Below are 25,710 nucleotides of genomic sequence, written 5' to 3'. Positions count from 1 at the left end.
TTGTAGTTCTGTTAAATCACAGGCACTGCGCTAATCTGCAACATCAACATGTATCTCCTAGAGGATAGAGTGCAACTCTTCTGTAGGGATGATGGTAGCTAATTGTACACTAGGTTGTCCTAGGTTTCTGATCGAGTTTAGACTCAATGTTTCAGTGTTCCTGTTGTCTGCCTATGACTCTTCCTCAGTATTGAAGTACAGGCTTTGGGTATGGTCCTGAATATGGATATGCCTGCTATTCTACTGCATGTTATTAAGAGGATGTACCTTTCCTTCTCAGTGACTGAAAAGGGAGAGCTTTGTGTGTTCCCCTTCAAGTACAAAGGGAAGACGTATGAGCAATGTATTACAGATGAAAAGAATAGGCCGTGGTGTGCTACAACTGGAGACTACAAAGGAGATGGAAAGTGGGGATTTTGTGGTAACGGTAAGAACTTCTTATACTTCATGTGCAAGGATCTGAGGTAACACAGGGCGTGAGCCATTTTCAGGCTGGCCCAAAGACCTCTGGTGCAGTAAAATGGAAGTAAAGGGATAGGAGTGGGCAAAACAAGGAGCCTGTGGAACAAACCTGACTTTACTTGAGTGAGCGATTAAAATACTTTTGAAACAAAAAGTTCGTGCCTTTACATAGCGAGTAGTTGAGTGGTTAAGTCGTAAGTGATGACTTTGCTTTGATGGAGATCAGTTGTTTTGCAAGGAACACTACTGTCTAAAAAGCATGAAAACTAGATAAAGCACTTACGCCTCTTTGCTGTTTGAAATGATACCTGATTAAAACTTTTGTTGATACTGCAAAATTGCTACACTAAAATCCATGGGTGTCTGACAGCCTCTTGCAAAGTGTGGTGTGTTTTTTTTTTTTTTTTTTTTTTTTTACAACCTTCCCCCTTATAGCAACTGCAAGAAGGGAATCTACCATTATCTTCACATGTGATGAAAATGCTGGTGTTGGGAGACCGTACCTTCTGAGTGAGACACTTGGCTGTGCTGTGACATTTGAATGGAAGACTCAGGCTGTTTGTCCTCCCAAAAAGATGGAGTGCAAGTTTGTCCAAAAACACAGAACTTACGATTTGAGAATGCTTTCTTCCCTGACAGGATCTTGGATATTTTTCCACAATGGGAACTCGTGAGTAATGAGTGACTCTAAGGGAGCAGCTTGCTAATCAATACAGTTGCAGCTGTAATGTGGCATAGTACTTTGGTCCCTGTTCAGAGTCTGTTTAAATTGCTGACAGTGTCTTAAAAACTGTTGATGCTTAACACTGTATAGACAAAAAAGGAACCAATTTTATCTGAAGAGGATGAATAATTACTGTCTTCATCCTTACACCTTCCCTCTGTTGGTAACCCTTTTAAAGGATGAATAAGTCTAAGCTCAAAGCTTTTAAAAGATTTTCTATTTAAACTGCTGTATCAACAAAATAATTTTGTAGTTTAAATGCAATTGTTTAAATTCTTGATTATGATGAACAAAAATCTTAATTACTTAATTATAATTTTTTGACTAAAGTGTGTAACTTCTTGTCTAAAGTTTAAGTAGGGTGCTTTTCCTTCCATTTCTCTAAGTAACAACTTAGAGGAAGATATGAATGGCAGGAAGTAATCAACCTCTCTAGCATTCCCCCTCCAGTTAGCAAATGGAAATGAACTGGTAAGGGTGAGAGCATCTAATTGTAAACTTACCATAAACTGTGGGGTTATGAAACTGTTTTATTTGCCACCTTGCTACTCATTCCTCTGTTTTAATAAAACTTAGCTGATATAGCTCCAAAAAGATGCTAAATTTAGGGTAGTACTGTAACCTTTATAGCTGAAAAGAATTCTGGGCATTTCTTGACTTGGTTCCAATTTCTAGTTTTGACCTAGGTCAAACATAACCAGTGAACTAATCTGGTGAATGATCAATTTTTTGCACAGTCATTTACTTGAAAATGATGGTTAGAAATAATCCACTGAATCTTAGTACGTGCTTTATTCTGTCAGCTAATTTGAGTATTTAATTTCTTTCAACATGGATAGCTTTCCAGGAGGATTCTGAAGTTTGTATCTCACTGTTTCAGTTCAGCCTAAATTAATTGTAAAGAAGTCTTGTCTACCCTGTTGTCTATAGGTACTATGTGAATCTCTGTCAGAGGGTACATGAGGGACCCACAGGCTGCCCTGAAAGAGCCAGTATTTGCAGGAAAAGTAATAATGGAGATGTTCAAGTTCTTGGACTTGTTCATACGCAGAAGCTGAATGTGACAGGTAGAGTTACTTTTATTCCTGTAGAGAGCTAGAAATAGTTAAATCTTACGACCTAGCTGTAGTGGTTCTTAAATTATGGTGAAGCCTTTATTTTGAAATATATTTACCAGTGAATCTTTTGTTTAAAAACAAAACCAGTAAATGCTACTACTCAGACTTAAAAGAAGGAGTGTTTAAGCCATGTGCAAACACTGAAGCAAATAAACAGTGTTGTTATTAAAGCTGTAAGAAATGAATTGACCATCTGAACATGAAGAACCACTTTTCTACAGTGAGAGTGACCAAGGAGGTTGTAGAGTGTCTCTTACTTTGGAGATATTCAAAAGCTGTCTGGACATGTTCCTGGGCAGCTGGCTCCAGGTGGCCCAGCTTGAGCAAGGGGTTTGGACCAGATGACCTCTGGAAGTTCCTTTCAACCTCAACCAGTCAGTTATTCTGTAACTGTGGGAAGGGGAATTATTTTTTTTGTTCATCCTGTTTTGAAAGACTTGTTCTGTGTCCACTAACTTCTTCAATTAAAGCAGCTCGTGAAAGATGACTAATTAGCCTCACTCTTAAGAAAAGGAATAAAAAAATAAATCTCAACCTTACTGAAGTTTTCAGTTTAAAGAGTATTTTTCAAATTGCTGCTGAGTTTGTGAAATTGAGGGAAATTTTCCATCCAGCTACAAAAACAGTGGAATGTATTACATGTGTCTATTGCTTAATTTAATTTATAAATGGATATCTTCATTTACTCTTATACTCTTATGTTTATGACATGTTAAATGTAAACATTTCTTATGGCCATACTGATTACCTGAACATGTGGTACAATGTAAATACAGAGGTCTGAGAAACGATTTTTAAAGTCATCAGAATGAAGGCCCTCAGATTACTGAAGTGCTGTAAGTGATATATGGCCTGTGCAGGGGAAAAAAGTCCTAGAAATTAATCTAAAGTAATGAAGTCTGGAGAATGAGCAAAGGGGGTTTCTGACAGCTGCTTACAAAAACTTTGTGTGACCATTTTTCTCTTCTAGGTGATACAGTGTATATTAGTTATTCCAGTGGGCAGGAATGTAGGAAAAACAAGAAAGTAACAACAATTATAGAACTGAAGTGTGCAAAAACAGTTGGCATGCCCATGCTGCAGAGGTGAGTAACAAATTAACATACCACTGATCTTCATGGCTTATTCCTTTGTACCTCTATAGTAAACTGTAAGTCTCAGGACAGTGACTGTCTGTTTTGTTGTACAGTCCCTAAAATAATCCTTGGCCTGTACTTTTATGACATGAATCTTAGAGTTACTACACCTGTTCACTTCCATAAGCAGTTATATTCTGTATCATCTTAAAATTTCTGGGCAAAAATGTAGGCATTCTACTTCCAAATTAGATCTGACAATGGCTGGGATGCTGTTGTTTTTGAGGTCAGCTTTACTACAGCCACTCTTTGCTCAAAATCTGTTTAGTACAGAACACTTACTGTAGATAAACCATGTTTTAGTAGCTCAGTCACTTATTGTTGCCTCAATACAAATAAGTTAACTAGAAACTGCCTAAAATAAGGTGTATATGCATGATCACAAATACTAAGAAAGCTTGATGGCTTTTTGCCGAGTCTTGATTTGGTTAGCTGTATGCTGTTTGCAGAATTGGGAAACTGAGCAAGATGCTCTGTATGAGTCAAAGAACTAGGTAGCAAGATCTGACTAGCTTATACTCGTCTTAAATAATGTGCAGCATGTTAAACCTTCCAAGAGCAGCCTGAGAATGGTTTTAGCTAAAATTCAATAAATCCCTCTGATACATTGTGTGACTGCTGGAACTCTTGAAGTAGAAAGTTCAAGTGTAGCCAGGTCTTTTTAAGTCTTGGAACTGTGGAAAAGTGCAGCGCAATTCTTCAAGTAACTTTTTTTGATTGCTACTTGACTATTTTAGCTTATGCTCAGCACCATGCTTTGGCAGGACATTCTCACACATGGGTTAGCAGCTGTGTGTCTTCCCTTTGTCAAAGTACTAAACACTTGTTACTGTTTCCTGGAATCATCAGTTATGTCTGTTCGGTAGGATTGATGAAGAAAACTGCGCTTACTACATCACTTGGGACACACGTGCAGCTTGTGCTGTGAAGCAGCAGGAGGTGGAGGTGGTGAATGGAACAGTTATTAATCCTGCAACTGGGAAAAACTTCTCTTTAGGGGATGTTTATTACAAGTAAGTAAAAAAAACCCCAAACAACCACAAACAAAACAAAACACCTCAAAACAACAAAACCCCAACAACAACCAAAAACCACAACACCTTAATCCTGTAGAAAACTGTACTGCAAAAAAGAGCTTGGTGTGAATATTCTGTGTTGCCTTAATGGTTATTAACTGTCAAGTGGAAATAGCACTGAATTCACCTTGTATGGATGGCTGACTTAAAGGATGGATAATAGTGCAGCTCACGTCTGGGCTTATAGCTGTGAGCATGTCCAGGAATACTCATGGCTAGTCTAAAGCCTGCACATAATCACCTTGATGTTAGATTTCTCTGTTGTGTATTGTTGCTTTCTTCCAAGGCATGTAGACATTAGTTCAGTGTCAGAGAACTTGATTTTTTAGATTTTTTGTTTTGTTTCACCTAGAGTACTCCTTGGCTTTTTACATAGCACCTTTTTTCCTGCTCAGATGACCCACATGGAAGTAGGAAGCTGTACTTCAAAAGCCTTAGAAGTGAGGAAGGACAGCTCTGGAGGAATGGTGAAGCATGAATGAACCCAGGAGAGGCAGGGGAAGACCAGCAGTTACACTGACTGTACTACACATTGCACATAACTCTGTTCCAGACTCTCATACTAACTATGATATTTAATGTCAATGCTAGTGTTATGGAAGGCAACTCCCCGTACTAGTGTTATGGGAAGAATAAACTGCTGGAAGGGCATAAACCATTAGTGTGCATGACTGGAGTAACTGAGCAAAAGTGTTGTGCATAAACCTGCTGTGCAAACGTGGTGATAGCATTACAAGCATAGAGAAAAAGCAAAAGTCAAACAGGCCTGAATGAAGGAGGAGAGAAAGTCAGGACAATATTAAAAACTTGGTGTAATGTGCGATTAAAGATTAATTGTATTTGAGGAAGCTCAGCCTTTGAGCAGGTGGCTAGAACAAATAGCTGTGAATCTTAGAGCATTCGTGCTCTGACAGGCAATGTGAAAAAATACAATTGTAAATAGTACTTAAGTGACACAGCAGAACTAGTTACCTTTTAGAGAAGACAGCTAAGCTATGCTATTTATCATAGCTATAGAGCAATGTGTTTTTATTGTCAGCAGGCTAACTTGTGTATGGGCTGCTGAATCATGCTTTTTTGTCTCCATTTTATCTTAATCCTTTGGAGGTATTTACGTATTCATACACCCATTGAGGGCAGTGTAACTGGAAAAAATTGGGGTTTGTGCATTCTTAGGAAGATTATTTGTGCTAAAATATAATTCTCATTCCTAATGTTCAGGGAGGAGGTCTGTCCTGCATCTCTTCTGGTTGCTGAATCAGTCACTTCGGCTTGCTCTGGAATCAGCCAGTGGTAGCACCTATCACTGTTGCCAGCCTTATGTCTCGGGAATAACCTAAATCTGTGAGTTCAGACTTAAGAATGGACCTGCCCTCTGTTTCTTCAGGTTGTACACAGCTTCTGGGGACATACGGACAAATGGCGATAAATATGTATATGAAATTCAACTTTCTGGTATAAGAAACTCAAGTTTCCCAGAATGCTCTGGAGCGAACATCTGCCAGGTTAAAACTAATGAACGTCGTTTTCGGAGAATTGGTTCTGCCAGAAAAGCTAAATATTATGTTGAGGGTAAGTACTTGCTCACTAGCCAGAGTTGCTTAGATACTCTGTGTGAATTGTTTCATCAAAAAATGGTTCTTGTTTCACATCACTGGTGCTAATCCCTTTCTGTAAAGGTATCCAGAGTCTGTCTAGCAGAACTTAGATTGCTTTTTTCTTACTGTGTAAGCTCAGTTGCAAATACGGCCCTAATAGGGTTTGGGCTTGACACTTGTTGAAAGACTTTGGTAGAAATGATGCAAGATAGAAGACTTGGTCTCCTGTTTTTCTCTTGTTCCGCATAAGCAGTGATTACCTTTATCTAGCTGCTTTTTCTTGTGAAGAGCTTAACCCACTGTTCCATAGCAACTGATGGGATCAGCTATATAAAAGTATGAGCTCACCTGTTGGTACTGCAAAGTATAAGCTATTACTGCAGAATAAATATGTAACTTTGCAGGGTCTAGTGTTAATAGACTGTTCTCAAGGAAGTAGTAAGCTATAAGGTTTTCTTCTCGTTGTAGATGATGACTTGGATGTCATATTTTCATCAGACTCCAGATGTGGTAAAGATACATCAAAGTTTGTGTCTTCAACCATTTTCTTCCACTGCAGTCCACAAGTAAAGGAAGGCATCCCTGAATTCCTTCATGAGACAGCAGATTGCCAGTATTTATTTACCTGGTACACATCTGCTGTGTGTCCATTAATGTAAGTAGCTAACTACTTTCTGAAAGCAGCTGTTGTCAGCACTTCTTAGCTAAAGGCTTTTTTGTATTTGATGATGTATTCATCACAATGGTTCTGAAAAAAGGAAAAGCTATAAAAGCAGTACTTATGGATAGATGGAATTGGTGTTTACGTGTAATGTTTGGCACGTGACCACTAAATTAAAGCTTGCCAAGTTGATCTGGGCCTAAAACTGCTTGTTTACATGGAAAATGTAGAGGCACAGTGTAGGAGTAGGCTTTCGCTATGTAAAACCTTACTGTAGCTGAGTGAACATGCTGTTTCATGTTACTGAGAGGAGTGACCAGTTTTTGGTAAGTTTGTTGTCCTTGCCTGACTGTCTGGAAGAATTTAAAACCATGGCAAAGACTGGCCGTCCCTTCTGTCTGCCCACTTCTTTAGGCTGGAGTGAAAATTGTTACAGATCTTAGAGGAATAATGAGGTATTTCTGCAATTAATTATTAACTGCTTATTCTACGGATCAAAAAAGGAGTAATGAGGTGACAGTATTAAAAGCCAGGTGACTATCTAGGTGCTTACTGGCATTCTTGACACGTAGGCAGCCTCACTGCAAAGAATGGAGTGACTAGTTCTAGGCTTGTTCACTTTCTGGCTGCTAGCTTGAAAACACAGGGAAACTGTTTATTCTGGTTTAAACAGGCAATTGAGGGAATTTGGTCTGTGTAGCGCCATAGTCAGCTGGAAGGTAAATAAGCGCTGTAGCTTTTGCAGCTTGCTCAAGTGCAGGTTTGGTTCTAAAATAGCAGCTCTGTGTGGATAGCTGCTGATGTGTAAGCTCTAGAGTGCCTAATTATGCACTTCAGTCATGACTGTCATCGGTTCTATGCACGGCTTGAAAGCATACCAGAATGTAGGGACAATGCATACATTTCTATTTTTTTAAGTTATTTTTATGTAAAATAAAATCCCCCATACTCGGTTCTTTATAGCTGTAAGGTAGGAATGACAGGATGGTGTGGTGTGTTTATTTTGTTGAATCTGCTGTTCCTAATCAAGTTTGATGCAACCAGTTAACAGATCTTACTCTTCCTTTTCTTCCTGTTGTATGTTATTAGATCAACCAATGATCCAGGAAGCGACGAGCGCCAGACTGATCAGGAGGCCCAAGTACATAAAGGCCTCTCGAGGAGAAGTCAGGCTGTTGGTGCTGTGCTGAGTGTCCTCCTGGTTATCCTCACTGCATGCCTAATAATCCTGCTGTTCTACAAAAAAGAGAGAAGGTAAGATGATCAGGAGGCTTTAGAATTTTCTTTAGTAGGACTTTGTTTCCTCAGTGAATGGGAGGTAGTAAACTGTAGAGTCTTAAGTTCTGTTTTTCAGTTAGCAGCATCAGTTGTCAAACCACTTGGTTTGTTCACATGTTTAATTCCCCATTACTGTCTGAAGGCCCATGTAAAGAGGGCTGGAGTACTGCATGACTGCTAATTTGGGAGGATTAAACAATGTGACAGTATTGTTAGTGTTTGATATCTCTCTCTTTTCGTGGTGTTGAGCTGGAACCATACAACAGCAGTGAGGAACAGGTGCAAGTCTCGCTGATTCTCTGCTTTCCAGACAGGTTTGGTTTTCACTTAGACACAGGGACCCGAGGTGTTTCAGAACAGTAATTCTGAGGCTGTGTTAAGGGGAAAGATGTACATGGTCGTGGACTGAGTTTCATTGGTGGTTCGGGATCGAGAGTCACTGTGCAATAGCTTGCAGCTTGCTTGGTGAAATGCTTTATGTTGATGGTAGAAATCCAGCGAAGAGAAGTGAGGAATGCAGTCTTCCTAATGTAGCATTCTTCCCTTTCTTTAGGGAAATTGTAATAAACAAGATAACGAACTGCTGCAGAAGAACATCTGGTGTCTCCTACAAATACACAAAGGTAATACAGTGGAAAAATTGAAGGTTTTGTTTCTTGCCAAGTTTTCTTAATATGAAGCTTTAATTTATTGATAAAGAACCCCCCTTAATTCTTAGTTCCTTCAGTGCATGGAAAGCATACTGTATGGCTTCAGGAAAGCCACATAGCTGAGATTTACATTTATATTGTGAAATGGGAAAGGAAGATAGAGTTGAAGAAATGAAGAACAGTCCCCAAATAGCCAAATAACACATAAATGTACAGGAAGAGAAAAAGTCTCTTTCAGACATAGTGAAAAACAATAGTAGCAGCATGCTGTTGCAGTATTTCTGTCTTATGACTGAGTTGAACCCAAGGCCAGTTGTGGTGTGGGGTCTGACAGCTGGGGAGAGCAGCGTGTGGCAGAGTCTAGAGTGGTATATGCAGCATATTTATCTTTGTTTTCCTCACAGATAAACAGTGAAGAAGAAGCTAATGAGAATGAAACAGAGTGGCTTATGGAGGAAATCGCAGCACCGAATCAAAGAACAGCAAAAGGAGGGCAGGAGAATGGTCACATTACTACCAAGTCTGTTACATCTGAAGCCTTTACCTCTCTCCATGTAGATGACCTGGACAGTGAGGATGAAGTATTAACTATTCCAGATGTAAAGATTCAGACAGGAAGAGGACTAGACAAAAGCAAACACCCACAAAAGAAGCCACCCAGTCTTGGCAGTGATAAGAAAGCTTATTTGCTGAATGGGGGAAAGGAAAGGAAAGCAAAAGACAAGCCAGGCCAGCAGCAGGCACAGAACTCTACAAATACAATATCGTTTCATGATGATAGTGATGAGGACTTGTTGAATGTTTAATAACCCTTCTTGTGCCTAATCAAATATATATAGAGAGAATTATATATAACGGGACAACATTTCCAACCAAATATGAGGACTTCAGCCTGAAAGATTTTTCTGAATTTTGCCTTTAACAAGAAACCATTGAAAAGGGAAGAAAAGAAAGATTTCTTGGTTGTTTACAATGATCTGTTTGGTAATGACTGGATTTCTAACATCCAGTTGGCTGAGTTATGTTGACTCTCTCTAGCCAGGACACTTTTTTTCTTTCTTTTTTTTTTTTTTTTTTTTTAAGGCTCAGATGCTAAATGCTTGCTTAAAAAAAAAAAGAGAAACCTTTGAAAGGAACGGATTTAAGGCTTAATGAATCCCCTGGCTCCTGAGACTCAAGTTATCTGACTACTAGCATTTTAACTCCTTGTATTTATTGATCCTCACTACTCAGGTTTGCTTAATAGCAACACGTTCTTCCTGCCGGCAGGGTACTCTATAGGTTCATTTCTCATCGTAAGACAAGGAAAAATATAACTTGTGTGTGTTGGGATGATTTGATGTAAATTTTGGAACTGGCCTAATTTATCCTGTAAATTTGAATATCCATTCTAATTTAAACAGATCATTGGTTCGAAGGTATTGACTGAAAGGTACATTTCTATGTAGCTTTAGCCTGAAATGGTTGCTGTTCTTTGCATGATATTTTTTTTGGTACTGGCCATATGACTGAGTTCATCAGTATTTGCCTAAGCAGCTGACAAGCACCCAAAGATATTTTTTTTTTTTCTAAATTATGGCTGGACTAGGCCAACTGCACGAGAACCAGAGTTTTCAAGGACATAGAGGTAGAATTCCTATAATACAGTCTGCGCTGCCCAGTTTGTCATCACCAAGAAAAGCCCAACAATTAGAGGAGCTTTAGTCAGCACAATGCACCTCTCTGGTATTAATTACAAGAAAAAAAATTTTGGGCCAATGTGTCCTGATAGCCTAAGTGCTAGCTCTTATGGTATGGTCATGGCCATGGTCATTGATTTGAGATGTTGCTGACAATGAATGCAAGTCAAATTTTCTCTAGCAGTCTTCTGCAGGTATTTCCTAAATTAAATTATGGGCGATGATGGGATTTCAAAGCATCATACAAGTCAAAATTTTTTTGAAACTTTTTCATTATTCTTTTTGGCTGGCTTGCTCAGTTTCAACAATGGTTTCTTTTTATAAAAACTCCATTTTGAATCAAAATAGTGTAATATAAAGTATTCAGCAATTTCAATAAAAGATATGAAGTGGGTATTCCAAATCCCACATCACAAGTCTGGAATCTTTCTTACACTAGTCTGTAATGCTTCTCTTCAGTCTGGTGATACTGTATTTTTTTGTGGTAGCTAATATCTTAATTGCATCATTGAAAATGAGAATCAGTGTTTACAAACATCAGAATATATAGGTAAGCCACAGTGGTGTATTCTTTTATTTTATCAGATTTGGGTTTTTTTCCTTGTGCATTGTTACCTGTGAAGCTGTAAATCAGTTTGGCTAAAGCTGCATCTTGTCATACTTAAAGAAGCATTTTTGTATTTAGCATTAGGTTAACGGGGGAATGAGAGGCTTGACAGTGTATTTTTAGTACTGTCTGTTACCATTGCAACAGTTCTCTCGATGGATCTTGAAGAAACCTCCTTCCCTTCCCCAAGTCTTCAAGGCTGGCATCCTGGAGTTGTTTGGTCCATGAACTACTGCGTGAAATGACTTTCCACGTATGAATGTGTAACGCCTCCTGGTCTCTTCGTTGTGACTGTGCCTAACGAGGCTTAGGGAGAACAGAGGTACTCTGCCGGGGTGCTTCTCGGAGTGATACCGATGATGTATTTCTAATATGCAGCTGACAGCAGCAACTTCAGTGCCTGGTCTTGGAACTGTTGCTCTCTTGTATCTAGGATTAGTAGGCAGGCTGACTGAGTAGTCTTACCTTGTTCAGAGCTGGATGTTTGACTTGCTTCACCAGACTATTTTTCCAGTAGAATGCCCTGCTTAACCATAGGGTGGGGAGTGTTAGAAGAATAGTTGGGACCAGACAAGTATGTAAAAATGACTGGGCCAAGAGCAGAAACCCTGCCAGTCATCAGCATGACACCCTGGGAAGTGTGTCCCTAAGATATCTCCCACATGGCACAGTGCCACCCAACCCCTGTCTGGACTGTGGAGAGGGTGGTCGGAGATCAGGAAAAAAGGTCCAGTATGGATCTGACTTCAGTTCATGTGGAACTTAGGCACACCATTGTCAACTGTTTAAAAAAAAAAAACAACACTAGGGGGAAAAAATGGTGAGGTTTTTGGGTGTATTTTTAAGACACAGCCTAATGGCTTTAAGGACAAGGTGCAATGGTTTTAAACTAAAAGAAGGTAAATTCAGATTAGATATTAGGAAGAAGCTCTTCACTGTGAGGGTGGTAAGGTGCTGGAACAGGTTGCCCAGAGCAGCTGTGGATGCCCCATCCCTGGAATTGTTCAGGGCCAGGCTGGATGGGGCTCTGAGCAACCTGGTCTAGTGGGAGGTGTCCTGTCCATGGCATGGGGGATGGAACTAGATGATCTTTAAGATCCCTTCCAACCCAAACCATTCTGTGATTCACCTGCTCCCAGACAGGCTTTGATGCCTGTTTCCTTGGCCTCAGCTGACTGCACACAGCCTCCTGCTGAGGGAGGCTGTGGGGGTTAGCTGTGAGTGTGGGGGCTGCGGTGCACTTGTGTGTCCCTGTCCCCCTTCGTAGCTCCGTATGGAGCTCCTGCAGCCATGGGGGTGAAAGTCTGGCGTGGGCTGGTGCTATGCTGGGCTTGCGGTAGCACAGCTGTAAGTGGCTGCAGGAGAGATGTTCTTGTTACCTTGCTGTAGCTGTTCGTGATGGAGAAGAGGAGGAGGTGGCACATCTGTGTGATGCAAGGAATGATCTCAGAGCGCTGCTCCACAAAGCAGCTTTCACAGCTGGTTAGGCCACTGTTGCTCTGATGGTCGCTGGGCAGTGAGACCAGATGAAGAACTGGTTCTGTTTCTGTCCCCAGGCCAGAATGGCCACCTCAGCTGGTTTATTCTTTCAAGTGTATTTAGAGGTCTTAACAATTTTTGTGGATTGTTGCCTAAACTGTTCAAGTTGCTCTCCAGACCATTTTGCATTTTTTCCCCCATCTTTAAAATGTTACCTTCAGATGCATTTTTTTTTTCTGATAGAAGCAGCTGTTGTCATTAAGAGATGTTGGAGTAGCTGGTATCTAGCCATAAGCAGCACAAGGTACCATTGGAGTCTGATGGAACTGGATTTATTTGGGGTGCCCCACAATGAAATCTACCTGAAGCCTTACAAGTCTTCTATGGTAAGAAATGCAGCTGGTTTGGCCATAAGTATTGTATATTACGGCTTTATACAGCTATCAATACAGCTACGCCCAGTGCGCAATTCCTTACTGAATGCTTTTTTTTCCATTGTGTCACTGCAAAAATATGATCAGGTGAAAATTCCTTGATATAGGTGAACTGATATAGGTGAGGAGAGGTTTTCCTTGGAGGTGGAAGGAGTGTGGAGAGTGAGGAGCGAGACACATGATATTGGAGCTTGCAGAAAAGCTGTTCCTTTACTGTTACATGGCTCAACACACAGATGCTTTTATTTCACAGGGTACTTAGTGACTCTTCGTAGAGCCTGGTTAGTAAGCCTTATTCACATGTGGCACTCAGCAACTGCTACACTAGGCTTGTATGTTGGTGGAATTTTCCATCTACACTTGCTCCTTAAAATGCCTCTTTTGAGGCTGCCTTGCCTAATAAAAAACCCCAAAACAAACAACTGAAGTTCTGTGGTTGGTAGGGGCTTTTCTGGTGAAAAGGAACATATATGCACTCTGATTAAGGGTTAAATGCAAATTCTCCCTGGGTGAATTAAGGTCTGATTTCAAATGAAAACTAAAAAATAAAGCTTGCAACATGTAGTTTAATAATTTATGGAGTTAGTCTTGACTTTTGGTCAAATGTCTTTGTCACTTACATTTGGTTGGCAGCAAAGCTATTTATCAGTGCTGCAGAGAGGACCTAGATGAGGTTTTTGAGGGGGGCTTGATGCCAAAATGCCAACCTTAGATGACATTTTAGAGAACGTTGGAGAATTTGACAGGTTCCAGAAGCAAACCTTCTTTGTCCTGTGTTTGCTTTCTGCTGCCTTCACCCCAGTGTATGTGGGTGTCGTCTTTTTTGGGTTCATCCCGGAGCATCGCTGCTTCAGCCCCGGGGTGGCCGAGCTGAGCCAGCGCTGTGGCTGGAGCCTGGAGGAGCAGCTGAATCACACTGTTCCCGAGTGGGGCGGCCACGGGGGCGACTTCAGCAGCCGCTGCAGGAGGTACGAGGTGGACTGGAACGCGACTGGCATCAGCTGCACTGACCCCCTCGGCAGCCTCGTGGGCAACCGGAGCACCGTCCCCCTGGGTCCCTGCCGGGATGGCTGGGTCTATGACTCCCCAGGGACCTCCCTCGTGACCGAGGTAAAACAAATGCCCCCTTTCCCGTGTTGTGGGAGAGGGTTGATGTAGGCTTGGCTATGTTAGAGACACCTGCTTACCTGGAGGAGGAATCCTTTCTCACTGTGAACTCATGCCGGGTGCTTTAAAAGTTGTCTTCCCTTGGTCCTTGCTGTGAAGCGTTGCCTTGGCTGCTCGGGAGGCTTATATCTCTAGCTGGGGAGCAAAGCATATTTCAGCAAATAAATTCCCAGGCAGATAAAGTCCAGTTCCGAATGAAACTCCCTGCTGGTGAGAGGTCCGATTGGTGGAAATGTGTAAACAGCCCTGGTGAGAGAGCAGCAGCTCATGGCGCTGCAAACAAACCTGGCTGATCCCTGAGCGGGGACCTCCTGGGATCCACGCCCAGGCGTGAAGGTCTTGGTTTCTTTCCTTTTTCCTTTTCTTTCCTTTTTTTTTTTTTTAAAATGAAGAAACTACTTTTAAAGTTGGTTTCAAATATCGTTGAATGGCAGTGGGTGGGGGGGAAAAGGTAATCACTTGCCACAATTAAACAGCTTAAGTCATGAATAAACTGTGGAAAAGCTGATGACTGTTTTATGTTCTCAGAAGCTGCTTGAATAAACTGAAAATGGTACTTAAGCTACTCGGAGTATTTCAGTGTTTCAGGTGCTTTAACTTTTAAAAATAAATTGGTATCTGGGATGACAAACTTGATTTCATCATAGAAAGTTCCAACAAATTTTGAGAGATAAGTGGAAGTCAGGATTCTTTCCCCCATATATCTAATGCAGTGTTTCCCCCATATATATATGTATATAACGCAAATACAGGAGTAGGTAAATTCTGTGCTCTAGCAACTTCAGAATTTATAGTCTTGTTAGAGTTTGGAGCTAGATTTTAGGTGGTGTACTGTGTGTACTTCTTTCAGCAAGGTGTGGATGGTGTGATATTAAAGTGAGGAAGTGAGACGCCTCAAGTGAGGGTGACCCAGGACTTCTACAAAGGAGCAGTGCAGCAGGCACATCTCACTGCCAAAGGCTCAAGCAGATGCTGTGGACCAGGTGCCCCCACCATGATTTCTTGAGACTGTGGGAAGCTGAGAGCTTGCAGTATGTGTGGGTTTGTGCAGTCATGCTCCCACATCAGTCACCTTCCCTTTTCTTCTTAAGGGGCTGCGAGGGCAGTCCCATGGGATGCTTTCTTCACAGGATAACCAGAAACGAGCAAATATATGTGGGTACCCATGTGGTATAAAGCTTGGACTTGGATACAAAATATGTGGTCTCCAGACATATGAAGCTGTAGGACGATTTAGGGCATAAGACCAGAGCAGGGAGAAAATGCCATGGCCTCTGGGGCAGATGCAGAAACCTCTTCCCACCCTCCTTCAGGGAGCCAGTGCTCCACAGGACGTGGGGCAAGGCAGGCTTTTGCAAGCATCTAGGATACCTTTAGTGAAAGCATCACCCTTAGTTGTGAGGGGTCTGCAAGGGTATGAGGCAACCAGAACTGTTTAGACGGGTTCACAATCAGCCACAAAAAAAGCTGTTTGAAAAGCCCGGGTTGATCATCAGGTCCATGCTGGTTTGGTCGACAAGACCTAACACAAATTAGGGTCCTCACATTGGCAGGGAATAATTTAATGACGAGATAAGACATGCATGGAAAATAACAGTAAACTGTTCAACAGCTGGATCCCATTTTTAATGTTGGGCACTTACGTCAGTAGGATTTCTGGGTGCTGATAAAAGAGGTGTTGACCAGAAACAAGTCTCCTTCGTTTCAGTTACAGATTTAAACTTGTGGATGTGAGCCAGCTCCTCATTTCACATTTTTGTTTCTACCTGTGGTTGCTCCTTTAGTTTAACCTGGTGTGTGAGGACTCCTGGAAGCTGGACCTCTTCCAGTCTGCTGTGAATGCTGGGTTTTTTATTGGCTCCATAAACATTGGCTACATAGCAGACAGGTATGTGTGGGCTGACAGTAAAACCCTTTGACCTCGCTTATCGGTGTTGAGCAGCTAAGCCTAGATAAAGGCAGAGGAAGGTTGTGCAACTGCTACTACCTCTGCTCTTCTCAAAATAAGGTCAACCCCTGGATGTCCTGGTATGTCGTGGTATGAAGAGCAAGTACTCTGCCTCTTAGGTCATACCTAGTGCTCTGTGCAAATATCCCGCTCCGTGCGTCCTGCAGAGCCCGTGAGGACTATTTCAGGACCGTATACCCCAAACTCCCTACCGTGCCACACCAGAGCCCTGGGGTGTTAACCGAAGCCAGAAGATGCTGGTTTGGATCCCCTCTTGATCTGTCACACTCCATGTGGCTGCAGCTTGAAGACATTTTGCTTCCTTTGGAGAAACTTTGAAATAGTAGACACGGTGATTGCCAAATGGGTACAGCAGCAGGCACGGTGAAAAAGCAGGAATCCCCGTGTCCTGCTATGTTCAGAGGCAGCCACCCTAGCGCAGGTGGCTGGGGTTAAAAAGAAAGAAATGCCAGTATTTTAAGGCCCTTTTCCCTCCTGGTTCACCTCCTGCCTAGTTAGCACAGTGAAGTGCAGCCCACTTACAACAAGATCCATACATATGAGATTTTTGGTGATTAAGATTGTGGTACATAATTTGTTATAAATCTGGTGCACGTAGATGTATCAGAATCACAATAACATGTACTTGGTTTTCACCCCCGTTATAAAAAAGCAGATTACTAAGCCACCTGTTCTGAAATTCAGGGATAACAGTCACAGTCCAAATATATGTAAATGTGGTGCTATGGTTCTTTAACTTGGGAAATTTTAATTTTTCCTGAAAGTCTTTGTGGAATTGCAGAGCAACTGGCACAGTAATTTTTCATTGGATGGAAAAGCAGATATGTGAGTAATGGGCTGAGAATAAAAGTCAGTATGTATCTATTCCATGTACAGCAAAGTTGGATTTTTTTTTTTTCCCCAAAAGATGCACAAAGCTCTTAATAGTTTAAGACACCTGTGTGTTCATGACTGGTGGTTTGCTTTACATGTATTATCTTCCAATCCAGGTTTGGCCGTAAATTTTGCCTCTTAAATACAATTCTTGCAAACATTGTCTGTGGAATTCTTCTTGTCTTCGTGCCCACCTACCTGTGGATAGTCATCCTCCGGTTCTTGCAAGGGCTGGTCAGCAAGGGCTGCTGGACCGCAGGCTACATCCTGGGTGAGTTCAGACCTTTTCCCAGGAGCAAAACTGGTTTTGAAGTTACTAGCTTCAGAAGACGAAAACAAAAAAACCCACCAAAGTACCAAACCCCTCAACAAAAGCCTTTTTTTTTACCAAAAAAAAAAAAAAAAAGCCTACCCCATGGTTATTTTATCAAGGAGTTTTCTCCCTCTGTGACTTCTCAGGATTGTTTCAAGCACTGTGCTTAGGGAGAAGCAACAATAGCTGTCCAAGCTCAGGCAAGCGGCAGTACATTAGGGCTGTTACCTCCAGACCGGCTCTCCCCTTGGCGGATCTGGGCCCCTGGGCTGCTCTCCCTCCCCTTGGGCACCGGCTGGGGAAGCTGATGGCTCCGGGACAGACTGCGGCCGCTCCAGCACCTCGTGCTGGTCCTGGCAGGCGGTGAAGTCCGGCTGCGGGACAGCAGGGCCGGGGTGGCTCAGGATCACTTTCTGGTGCGTGGTGGAGCTGCCTGGGGCTTCTCTGGTGTGGAGCTCAGGCCCTGGTCAAAAATAGCCAAGATCAAGCGATCACCAAAGCAGCAAATTAAACGCTACCCAACAGAACCTTATCTGGATTAGGGTGTCAGGTGGCTCTGCCACATGGCGCTGGATGATCCACTTACATTTTTACCATTATCACAATGAAATGTTAACACCCTGAACTTCTGTTAAGTCTTTTAGCAGGGATATCTTGCTAATGCAGTTACCCAGATGTCTGATACAAATAAAATCAGAACATGTAGCCCACAGTCCAGACCATTTTCTGCCAAGACATGATTGTTCCTTCCTGTGCATGTTCTAGATGCTTGCTTGGCCTCTTAAATCTCTGCCTGGCACAAAAAAGATCTTCATCGTCTCTTCTGGGAAACTTCATGCCATTTTAGAGCACAAAATCCCCTTCAGGACGTTGACTTGCCCTATGCTGATACTTTCCCTCATTTGCACCTTGTTACTTCTGGATTCTCCTTGAAACTCTCTCATGAGAGAGGTGTCATGCAGAATCAGCCCCAAAGCCCCTTGAAATTTTATCCTCTCCCTAAGGGTGCCAATACTGCCTGCCCAGGGAAGGGTATAACGACAGAGCAACCTTGTTATCACACTTTTTCTGGGGAGCTTATCTACCCTTCAGCTGCTTTTGGCTCAGTCCTGTTGAGCCTGAGGAGGTGCCCTTGTCCCTGTGTGGTGTTTGGCCCTGCAGTATTAGCTAATCTGTGGCTCCAAAATGCAGCACTTCCTTCAGCTGCTAAGTAACTGCTTTCCATTCTTTTTTAAATCAGTTTGCTTTCTTCAAATCACGGAACTGGATGCAAAATTTTGAGTGCGCTTGTGCCTGTCTGCTGGAATAATTGCTTTTAGCTCCGCATCAACAAGACTTAACCCGTGGGTCTATCCTGTGATGCGCAGTTGCGAAGTGCAGATGAGCCATGGTGCCGTCCTGACCAGCAAGGTCGATGCCATCCTGCGGTACAGGCATTTCTCATACGCTTGGAGCCAGATGCAGGCTGAAAGGCTGCACTTAGAAAACAAAATATTCTGCTTTGTTATTGGGTTGGAGACATCATGTTAGATTTTTATGACAAAACCCATCTGTGCACTTTGAGGAATGTTTGATTTACTCAGAGGTTTCCGTGACAGAGGACAGTACTGGATGCCTTAGGCCACTGCAAGAGCAGGAGCAGTTTTTTCTCCTCTGCTGGAGTCTGGGGGACCAAAAAGCAAACCTTCCTCTGCAAGCACCAGTGGATTTTGTCTGGAGGCTTCATGCCAGGAAGCCCAGGGATTACCAAGACTGTTTCTTCAGGGTGTTTAGCGCAGCGTTGGTCTTCCAGCCTCCCTGCAGAGCAAGTTACTCCTGTGCCGCGCAGTCGTGGCTGAGCTGTCATTCACCTGTCTCTGTGCACGTTTGCAGTGACAGAAGTTGTCGGTCCGAAGTACCGGAGGACAGTAGGCATCCTTTACCAGACGGCCTTCTCCGTTGGGCTCCTGGTCTTTGATGCCATCGCTTACGCCATCCCCCACTGGCGGTGGCTGCAGCTCACCGTCACCTTGCCGAGCTGCTTCTTCCTGCTCTACTACTGGTAAACAGGCTTTCCTTGTACCTCTGCCTACGACCCCAAAACCACTCTCCTGCTTCCTGAAGCTTGATACTGAGGGAGATCTGGCACTGCTTTTTGGTTGTGCACACCTTTTACAAGGTTCACAGCAAAAAGGAGAGGGAAATAAGACCCCTCAGCGACTGAGAGTTCATTGCATCTTAGCCTGTGCACCACACCTGACTTGTGTTTAAAAGACGGACTACTTTGAAAAACACTTGGGAAGAGTGGTTTAATAACATCTATTATCTTTGTTAGGTATTTCATAAAGGAAAATAAATGCCTTGACATAATTTAGCAGATCCTACACTGAAAAGATGGTTATTGAGAGATTGTTGAATGCTAACGTAACCGTAACAGGTTGTTTACATTTTCAAAAAAAGTTGCAGATTTTTCTGGTCTGTGGGTTCACCTTTATTTTAGATTTACTCCTCTCTTTTTGATTGGTGTTTTTCAGTTGGAAGGCTTCCTGTTTTGGAAATTGTCTGCATAGGTTGAGAGGTTAGGAATAGTACAAAGACTTGTTGTTCTCCTTTTGCCATATTTGTGCATTGGTAAGCGAGCTCTAGCTTGTTTACTTCTTGTTAACCTGTGATGGCACAACTGGAAAATGGCTCCCTAAGAAGGAGACAGTTTGTGGTAAATGGGCTGAATAAAATGATAGCAATACTCCTGTTCAAAACCCTTCCCTGATTTACCTTTAGTAGATTCATGTCGGACTAAAGCTACTACCACAACTGCTCCTCTTCCCATTTCAGCAGTGGGATACACTGCTTTTCCTGATGGAGGGAGGAGCACACAAAAATCAACCGACCCAACTCCCCACCTGCCTCTATTCAACCAAAGCACTCTCTGCAGTCTCTATACGTGGGAGTACTATGTGGGCCTTATGTTTTGGTATATGATAACATCCACTTGTGTTGCAGGTGCCTCCCAGAGTCTCCCAGGTGGCTGATATCTCAAGGAAAAAATGACAAAGCTATGAAAATTATCAGTGATATGGCTAAAAAAAATCAGAAAAAAATGCCTTCCCATTTTGAGGTGAGCTCAGGGTTTGGCTATACATGTAAGTAAGCATCACGACAGTCCCTCCTATCGGTTCCTCACAGCAGAAACTTACTGTACTCTGTACTTTGTACGGGCTTTTCTGCAGGACATTAATTTTGAAGAGGAAGATGGTGGAAAGCAGAGTCCCTCATTCGTTGACCTTGTTAGGACACCACAGATGAGGAAAAACACATTCATTTTGATGTACAACTGGTAAGAAGATGATATTGCAGAGCTGTTTTTGAAGCTCTGGCTTTGAGGGTGCCAGCAGGACACGGACCTCTGTTCTCTGACTAACAAAGCTGGGATGTTCTTCACCTAGGTTCACAAGCTCCGTCCTCTACCAGGGGCTCATCATGCACATGGGAATAGCTGCTGGGAACATGTATCTGGACTTCCTCTATTCTGCACTTGTTGAATTCCCAGCCGCCTTCATCATCATCGTCACCATTGACCGAGTCGGGCGGCGCTACCCCTGGGCTGTGGCAAACCTGGTGGCTGGGGCTGCCTGCCTTGTCACAGCCCTGATCCCAGAGGGTGAGTCTCCTGCACTAAGCCATGTGGTGGCTTCCCACCCTGGCATTGCCCCCTGGGAACAGCACCCACCTCTCCATCCCTTTCCTGAGGCCCCAGCCCCGAAGGTTCACAAACCCACACCTGCTGTCGGGTGCTGCCCTGTGACCTTCAGCAGTGCTCCTCGTGCTGCAGGAGTGAAATGAGGTTGATTTGTAGCACTGCTAATAATAAATCTCAAAGCACCTGGCTCCTCTGTGCTGCTTTGGGAAGGTCCCTGTGCCACAGATCTTGAGGTGCTGACTGTTCCCACCCCCTCATTCACACACGTGAAACAAGGCCACTTAAAAACATCAAGTGACCTGGGATCAGAGGCCCCTCTAAAATAACACTGGTGTATTGACACCTGCTAAATTGCCGGGATGCTTTTAAATGTGTTGAATGCATTTTTTCTGCAGACATACATTGGCTAAAAGTGATTGCTGCTTGCATCGGGAGAATGGGAATCACAATGGCTTTTGAAATGGTTTGCTTTGTAAACACTGAACTGTATCCAACATACATCAGGTAGGTGCATCCTTCTCCCCATGGGCGTTTGGCCTGGGAACAAATAGCGGAGGCCAATGGGTGTGTTACACGTTATGCTAAATTAAGTTATCCTCAAATGCTTCAGAGCTACAGAGTACTGCTGAACATGAAGTAGGTGAAGCACAATTAAAATGCTTTAAAAAGGTACCTTAAGACGGAGAGCAAATATACTTTAAGGCAAGTGAAAAACTCATGGACTGAACTAAAGGGAAAAGTGGAGAAAACCAGGGTGGATGAGGCATCTGAAGTCCCACGTAGTGCTTGGATTTGTCCTGTACAAGGGTCAGAGCTGTGACCTGCCCTCTTTCATCTCTAGTACTCTGACGCTGATGTGATCCCTTTGCTGTTGAACCAGGAACCTAGGGGTGATGGTCTGTTCCTCCTTGTGTGATGTTGGTGGAGTCATCGTCCCATTCATTGTCTACAGACTGGTGGAAATCTGGCATGATCTGCCACTGATAGTCTTCAGTAAGTGCCACCTTCCCGCTTTGTGGGCCACTCCTGGGGTGCAGCAGAGGGGGGCAAGTTTCAAAGGAAGGGAAAAGCCACGGAGGCAGTTGCCCCAAGTTCAGCAGAAGCCCCTTGCTGTCTCTGCAAGGTACAGCCTTCAGTTTATAACAACCTGGAGCTTGCTTATGCATTCGTGTCTCCTTTGCCCTTGCACTTTTTATTTTCCCTTGCATTTGAAAGGAAGTCAGAGGTGAGTACAGGTTTGGCAGGTGGCAAAGGGCTGAGAAACATTTTGATGCTATTAGTATTTGATGGATTCAAATCTGATGAATTACTGCTCTTCCGAGAGGCATATTGTCTCAGTCCAGGAGCCAAAACTTAGATTTTCATGTAATTGCCTATTTAATGGAGTACAAGCATGGCTGTTACACTTCAGCTTTTCTGACAGTCTGTTAACTGGCTATTCTCCAGCTGTTTGGAAAGAGGTTGGAAAGAGGTTGGTAAATAAATGCAAGACAAGTGTTTGCAGACTAGGGACCTGAACTCTCAGGTCAGGGTCTGCAAAACTTTTCTGAATCTTTAGATCAACACACTACTTGGAAAAATGTCTTGAATGGCAATGCACAGTTTTTGACAGACAGGACATTTAGGAGGGTGCTTAGAAGTTTTAAAATATAGACACCAAACATGTACAAAGTGGGTAAAAGCAATCATCAGTGGAGAAGTTAATCACACTGTGTAGGAGATAATACATCCTGTATGTATTTTCTAATCTTATGTGAACAGCAGAAAAAGTGAATGCGTTTCCTGGCATACTCCCACTAGAAAGGGTTCTTTCCTCTATAAAGGAGGGACTGTCTGTCCAGTCTGAGACGCCCCAGTTCAGTGCATAACACAACTGAACTTGGCTCATTGCTGTCTCCACGTGGCAGCCACATCCTCCAGGGATGGCATGACTGTTTTGCACACAGAGCCTTAATGCACACCTCTTGCATGAAGAACAAAATAAAATGCCATTTACAAGTCCTTTGTGTCAGGCAGTAGGAAGCGGGGTGTGTGCTAACAAGCTCTTTGCGCATGTGTTCAATTTGAAGCTGTTCTTGGTTTGTTTGCGGGTGGATTGGTGCTGCTTCTACCTGAAACTAAAGGAAGAGTTTTGCCTGAGACGGTTGAAGATGTTGAAAACTTCCATGGGTGAGTCAGGATGCTGAACTCTTAGCCGCTTTCACTTGAAATTGTGCCAAATCCCTGCCCAGAGCTCCCTAGGGAAGCCCAGGGGTTATCTGGCTGCCCCCTATGTTTCCAAGAAGTTGCTAGTGAATTCTCAGATCCTAGGTGGAGAGATTTTGGACCCTTACTGCTTGTCTACCTAGGCATCTGAAAACAAGCAGCATAGGTCTTTACTGGCCTGTGAATAACTTTACTAGTCTCTCAAACCTGCTGCAACACTCTTATAAAAGTTATTTGTGCTTAAAAAACCCTAACAGTGGGACAGACAAAATGCAGTCTTGATAGCAGCTACTCATGTGGTGAGTGAAGCACCAGTATCTGCTGGGGAACCAGAGCAAACTTACAGAATTAGGTGCCCGTTTTCTTTGGGGCAGAGGCAGAGCAAGTGAAGAACTTGAACCTAGGTGCTCACTGGACGCCTTCGCTCCTGGCTTGCTGCTCATGTCTTGTTATTCTTGCAGGCAAAGTGCTCCAAAGGCCAAAAAAATCTATCTCCATGTCCAAACATCAGAAGTAGCACATGACTGAAGAGGGCGTAATTCTTCCTGGACAGTCAACTTTAGGGCACTTAGCATGGAAAGGCAAACTGGAATAAATGCTCTCTCAAAAGGCTTGTCTCTCTCTTTTTTTTTTTTCTTTTTTTTTTGTGTCTGCCTTTCCATTATTTACAATGTTTAGGGTTTTCTGATGGGATTGTCCCTATTCCTGCATAGCTGCTTCCCTCTCTGTACACAGTAAGATAAATAAGTTTTAGGGCTGGGAATTTTTCATACCAGCTGTGTATACCTCAACATGGTGACAAATGTCAACTTGGGGATGGTGGGTTCCGTTGCAACAAAACTTTATAAGCCTCCATGAAGTCTGACTTTGTTTTGTCTTCTGAAGGGGCAGCAGAATATAACAGATCTACCTCTGTCATGGAACCAAGGCATGTACATGCACCAACGTGCAGAATATTATTATAAAGTATGTGTTGAGACTCCAGTTGGGAATGACAGCTGCCAGGGGAGGGACTGAGAGTCCACCAGAGTCCTGCTCTACTGGAGGCTGAAGACAAAGCTGTATATCTACGTGTTTGGGGGGGGGGAGGGGGCAGCCCTGCAGGGTTCCCCCTTTGGACTGGGCTGGGCTGGGCTCAGGCTTGGGGACCTGCAGGACTCTGACCAGGGTTTTGGCCAGTGATCCAGTGCCTCAGGGAGTATTAGGGACAACACTGGGTCTTCCAGGGAATATCCAGCACCTTTCACAAATCTCCTAGTCCATCCCATTGAGCAAACATAGCAGGCTCGTGTTTGCAGAGGAGAACAGGTACAATGGTACTGTGGCTCCCCTTCACTGTCTGTGTTGCTGGTCCCAGGCACTGCTGCACAACGCTGGTTTCAAAAAGGATGCTATAAGCAGGACACAGGATAATGCTGCCCTTTAATGATCATCTGCAGTGAGAGATCTCCCAGCTGAGCAAAGCGTTGCTGGACACAGACAGGGTGAAGTTCCCCAAGGATTGCTTCCCACTGTGGCAGTATGGTGACCTTGCCCTTGCTTTCAACTGGCCTGAGCCAGTTAATGTTCAGTGTTGCTGCGAGGGCCTCAGAAGCAGGGAAGCATGTTGTCCAGTCAAGCAGGGCCACGATGAGGTTGCTCTGACAAGAGTAGTGACAGATCGGGAATGATGTGACTTTGGCCCAGGCAGTTGCAAAAGTGTTGCTTTGGGGTCAGAGGGGAACAAGCTGGTCCTGAGATGGGCAGGAGGGACAGTGGGGATGTAATTACATGTCCTGTGGGGCTGGCATCCTGCTGTGGTTGCAGAGATGTCTCTGCTCTGCAACAAAAGAAATCTGTCAGAACAGCTGTCTTTGTTATAGTGCATTGATTTGAAAATTGTTGAAAGCTCTGCAGAAAGAAAATGAGGGAGGCGGCAAGAAGTCAAGCACAGCAAATACTGGGCTGGATAAATGAGTAACTACAGAAGGAGCTACAGACAGGGCAGGCTGTGGTGTGCCTTTGCTTCTCAGTCACCTACAAGTTATAATGGCGTTTGCTTCTGGTGGCACTTTAGTGAGCACAAGGGCAAATGTACTTCGGTTTCCTTGCTGGTGACCTTGTTTCAGGGGTTGCTGCTTGGAGTTGGGAAGTCAATGAAACATCTCAGATATGGTCCAACTGCACATGGTTGCTCTCAAAATGCAGAAAGCCTTTTGTCCTGGGCATGCGGTAGGAGTGGATCTCCTCTGGGGTGTGAGACGAGTTCAAGTCCTGCTGTAGATAAAACAACAGTTTGCCAGCTTCTCTTCCCCTTAATAGCAGCTGAAGCTTGTCTGCTCCTGGGGCTGCTGGAGCTAAGCAGCTCAGGGGCAGGGCTGTCCCTGGAGCTTGGGAAGGAGCATTTCAGTGCCTGACCATTGTCTGGCTCAGGGAACCCAGGGAGCACCTGGACTGGGCCGTGCCCAGGTTAATGAAAGCGTCACTGGCCTTTTAAGAAGATCCTGTTCCTCACCCAGCTACTTAGAACTGGACTGTGTGAGGACTGTGCCTGAAGAGAATATAAAATCTCCATGTTTCAGGGTACCCACCAACCTTCAATAACTGGGTTTTGGAAAGCATT

At 43.4% G+C, this 25,710-nt stretch overlaps 2 protein-coding genes across 4 annotated transcripts in view; both read left to right on the top strand.

Annotated features, from left to right (window-relative positions):
- The window catches only part of IGF2R (insulin like growth factor 2 receptor), a 60,752-nt gene extending 49,958 nt beyond the window's left edge, over nt 1-10,794 (top strand). Inside the window, exons 39-48 of the mRNA XM_040599324.1 lie at nt 281-427; nt 898-1,132; nt 2,117-2,253; nt 3,275-3,389; nt 4,307-4,453; nt 5,904-6,088; nt 6,583-6,769; nt 7,865-8,029; nt 8,607-8,676; nt 9,108-10,794. Coding sequence (XP_040455258.1) covers nt 281-427; nt 898-1,132; nt 2,117-2,253; nt 3,275-3,389; nt 4,307-4,453; nt 5,904-6,088; nt 6,583-6,769; nt 7,865-8,029; nt 8,607-8,676; nt 9,108-9,509 — 1,790 coding nt within the window. The 3' untranslated portion in view covers nt 9,510-10,794. The remainder of the gene's footprint in view (nt 1-280; nt 428-897; nt 1,133-2,116; nt 2,254-3,274; nt 3,390-4,306; nt 4,454-5,903; nt 6,089-6,582; nt 6,770-7,864; nt 8,030-8,606; nt 8,677-9,107) is intronic.
- A 111-nt stretch (nt 10,795-10,905) lies between these two features.
- Nucleotides 10,906-23,718, top strand: LOC121090619 (solute carrier family 22 member 2-like). 3 transcript variants are annotated; one of them, XM_040599326.1, is made up of 13 exons: nt 10,906-11,311; nt 12,712-12,854; nt 13,010-14,012; nt 15,854-15,957; nt 17,028-17,182; nt 19,097-19,265; nt 20,207-20,321; nt 20,434-20,540; nt 20,650-20,864; nt 21,299-21,407; nt 21,784-21,896; nt 22,973-23,072; nt 23,570-23,718. In XM_040599326.1, the coding sequence occupies exons 3-13, from the start codon at nt 13,602-13,604 to the stop codon at nt 23,634-23,636; spliced, it is 1,665 nt and encodes a 554-aa protein (XP_040455260.1). In that variant the 5' UTR covers nt 10,906-11,311; nt 12,712-12,854; nt 13,010-13,601; the 3' UTR covers nt 23,637-23,718. The 3 variants fall into 3 exon arrangements, with proteins under 3 accessions (XP_040455260.1, XP_040455262.1, XP_040455261.1); XM_040599327.1 differs by lacking the exon at nt 10,906-11,311 and having other exon boundaries at nt 12,033-12,854; XM_040599328.1 differs by lacking the exons at nt 22,973-23,072; nt 23,570-23,718 and having other exon boundaries at nt 21,745-21,886.
- The last annotated feature ends 1,992 nt before the right edge of the window (nt 23,719-25,710 follow it).

This window comes from Falco naumanni, chromosome 6 (assembly GCF_017639655.2).
Source record: "Falco naumanni isolate bFalNau1 chromosome 6, bFalNau1.pat, whole genome shotgun sequence".
In the NCBI taxonomy this organism is placed as follows: Eukaryota; Metazoa; Chordata; class Aves; order Falconiformes; family Falconidae; genus Falco; species Falco naumanni.
This window is presented reverse-complemented; position numbering and strand designations above follow the sequence as displayed.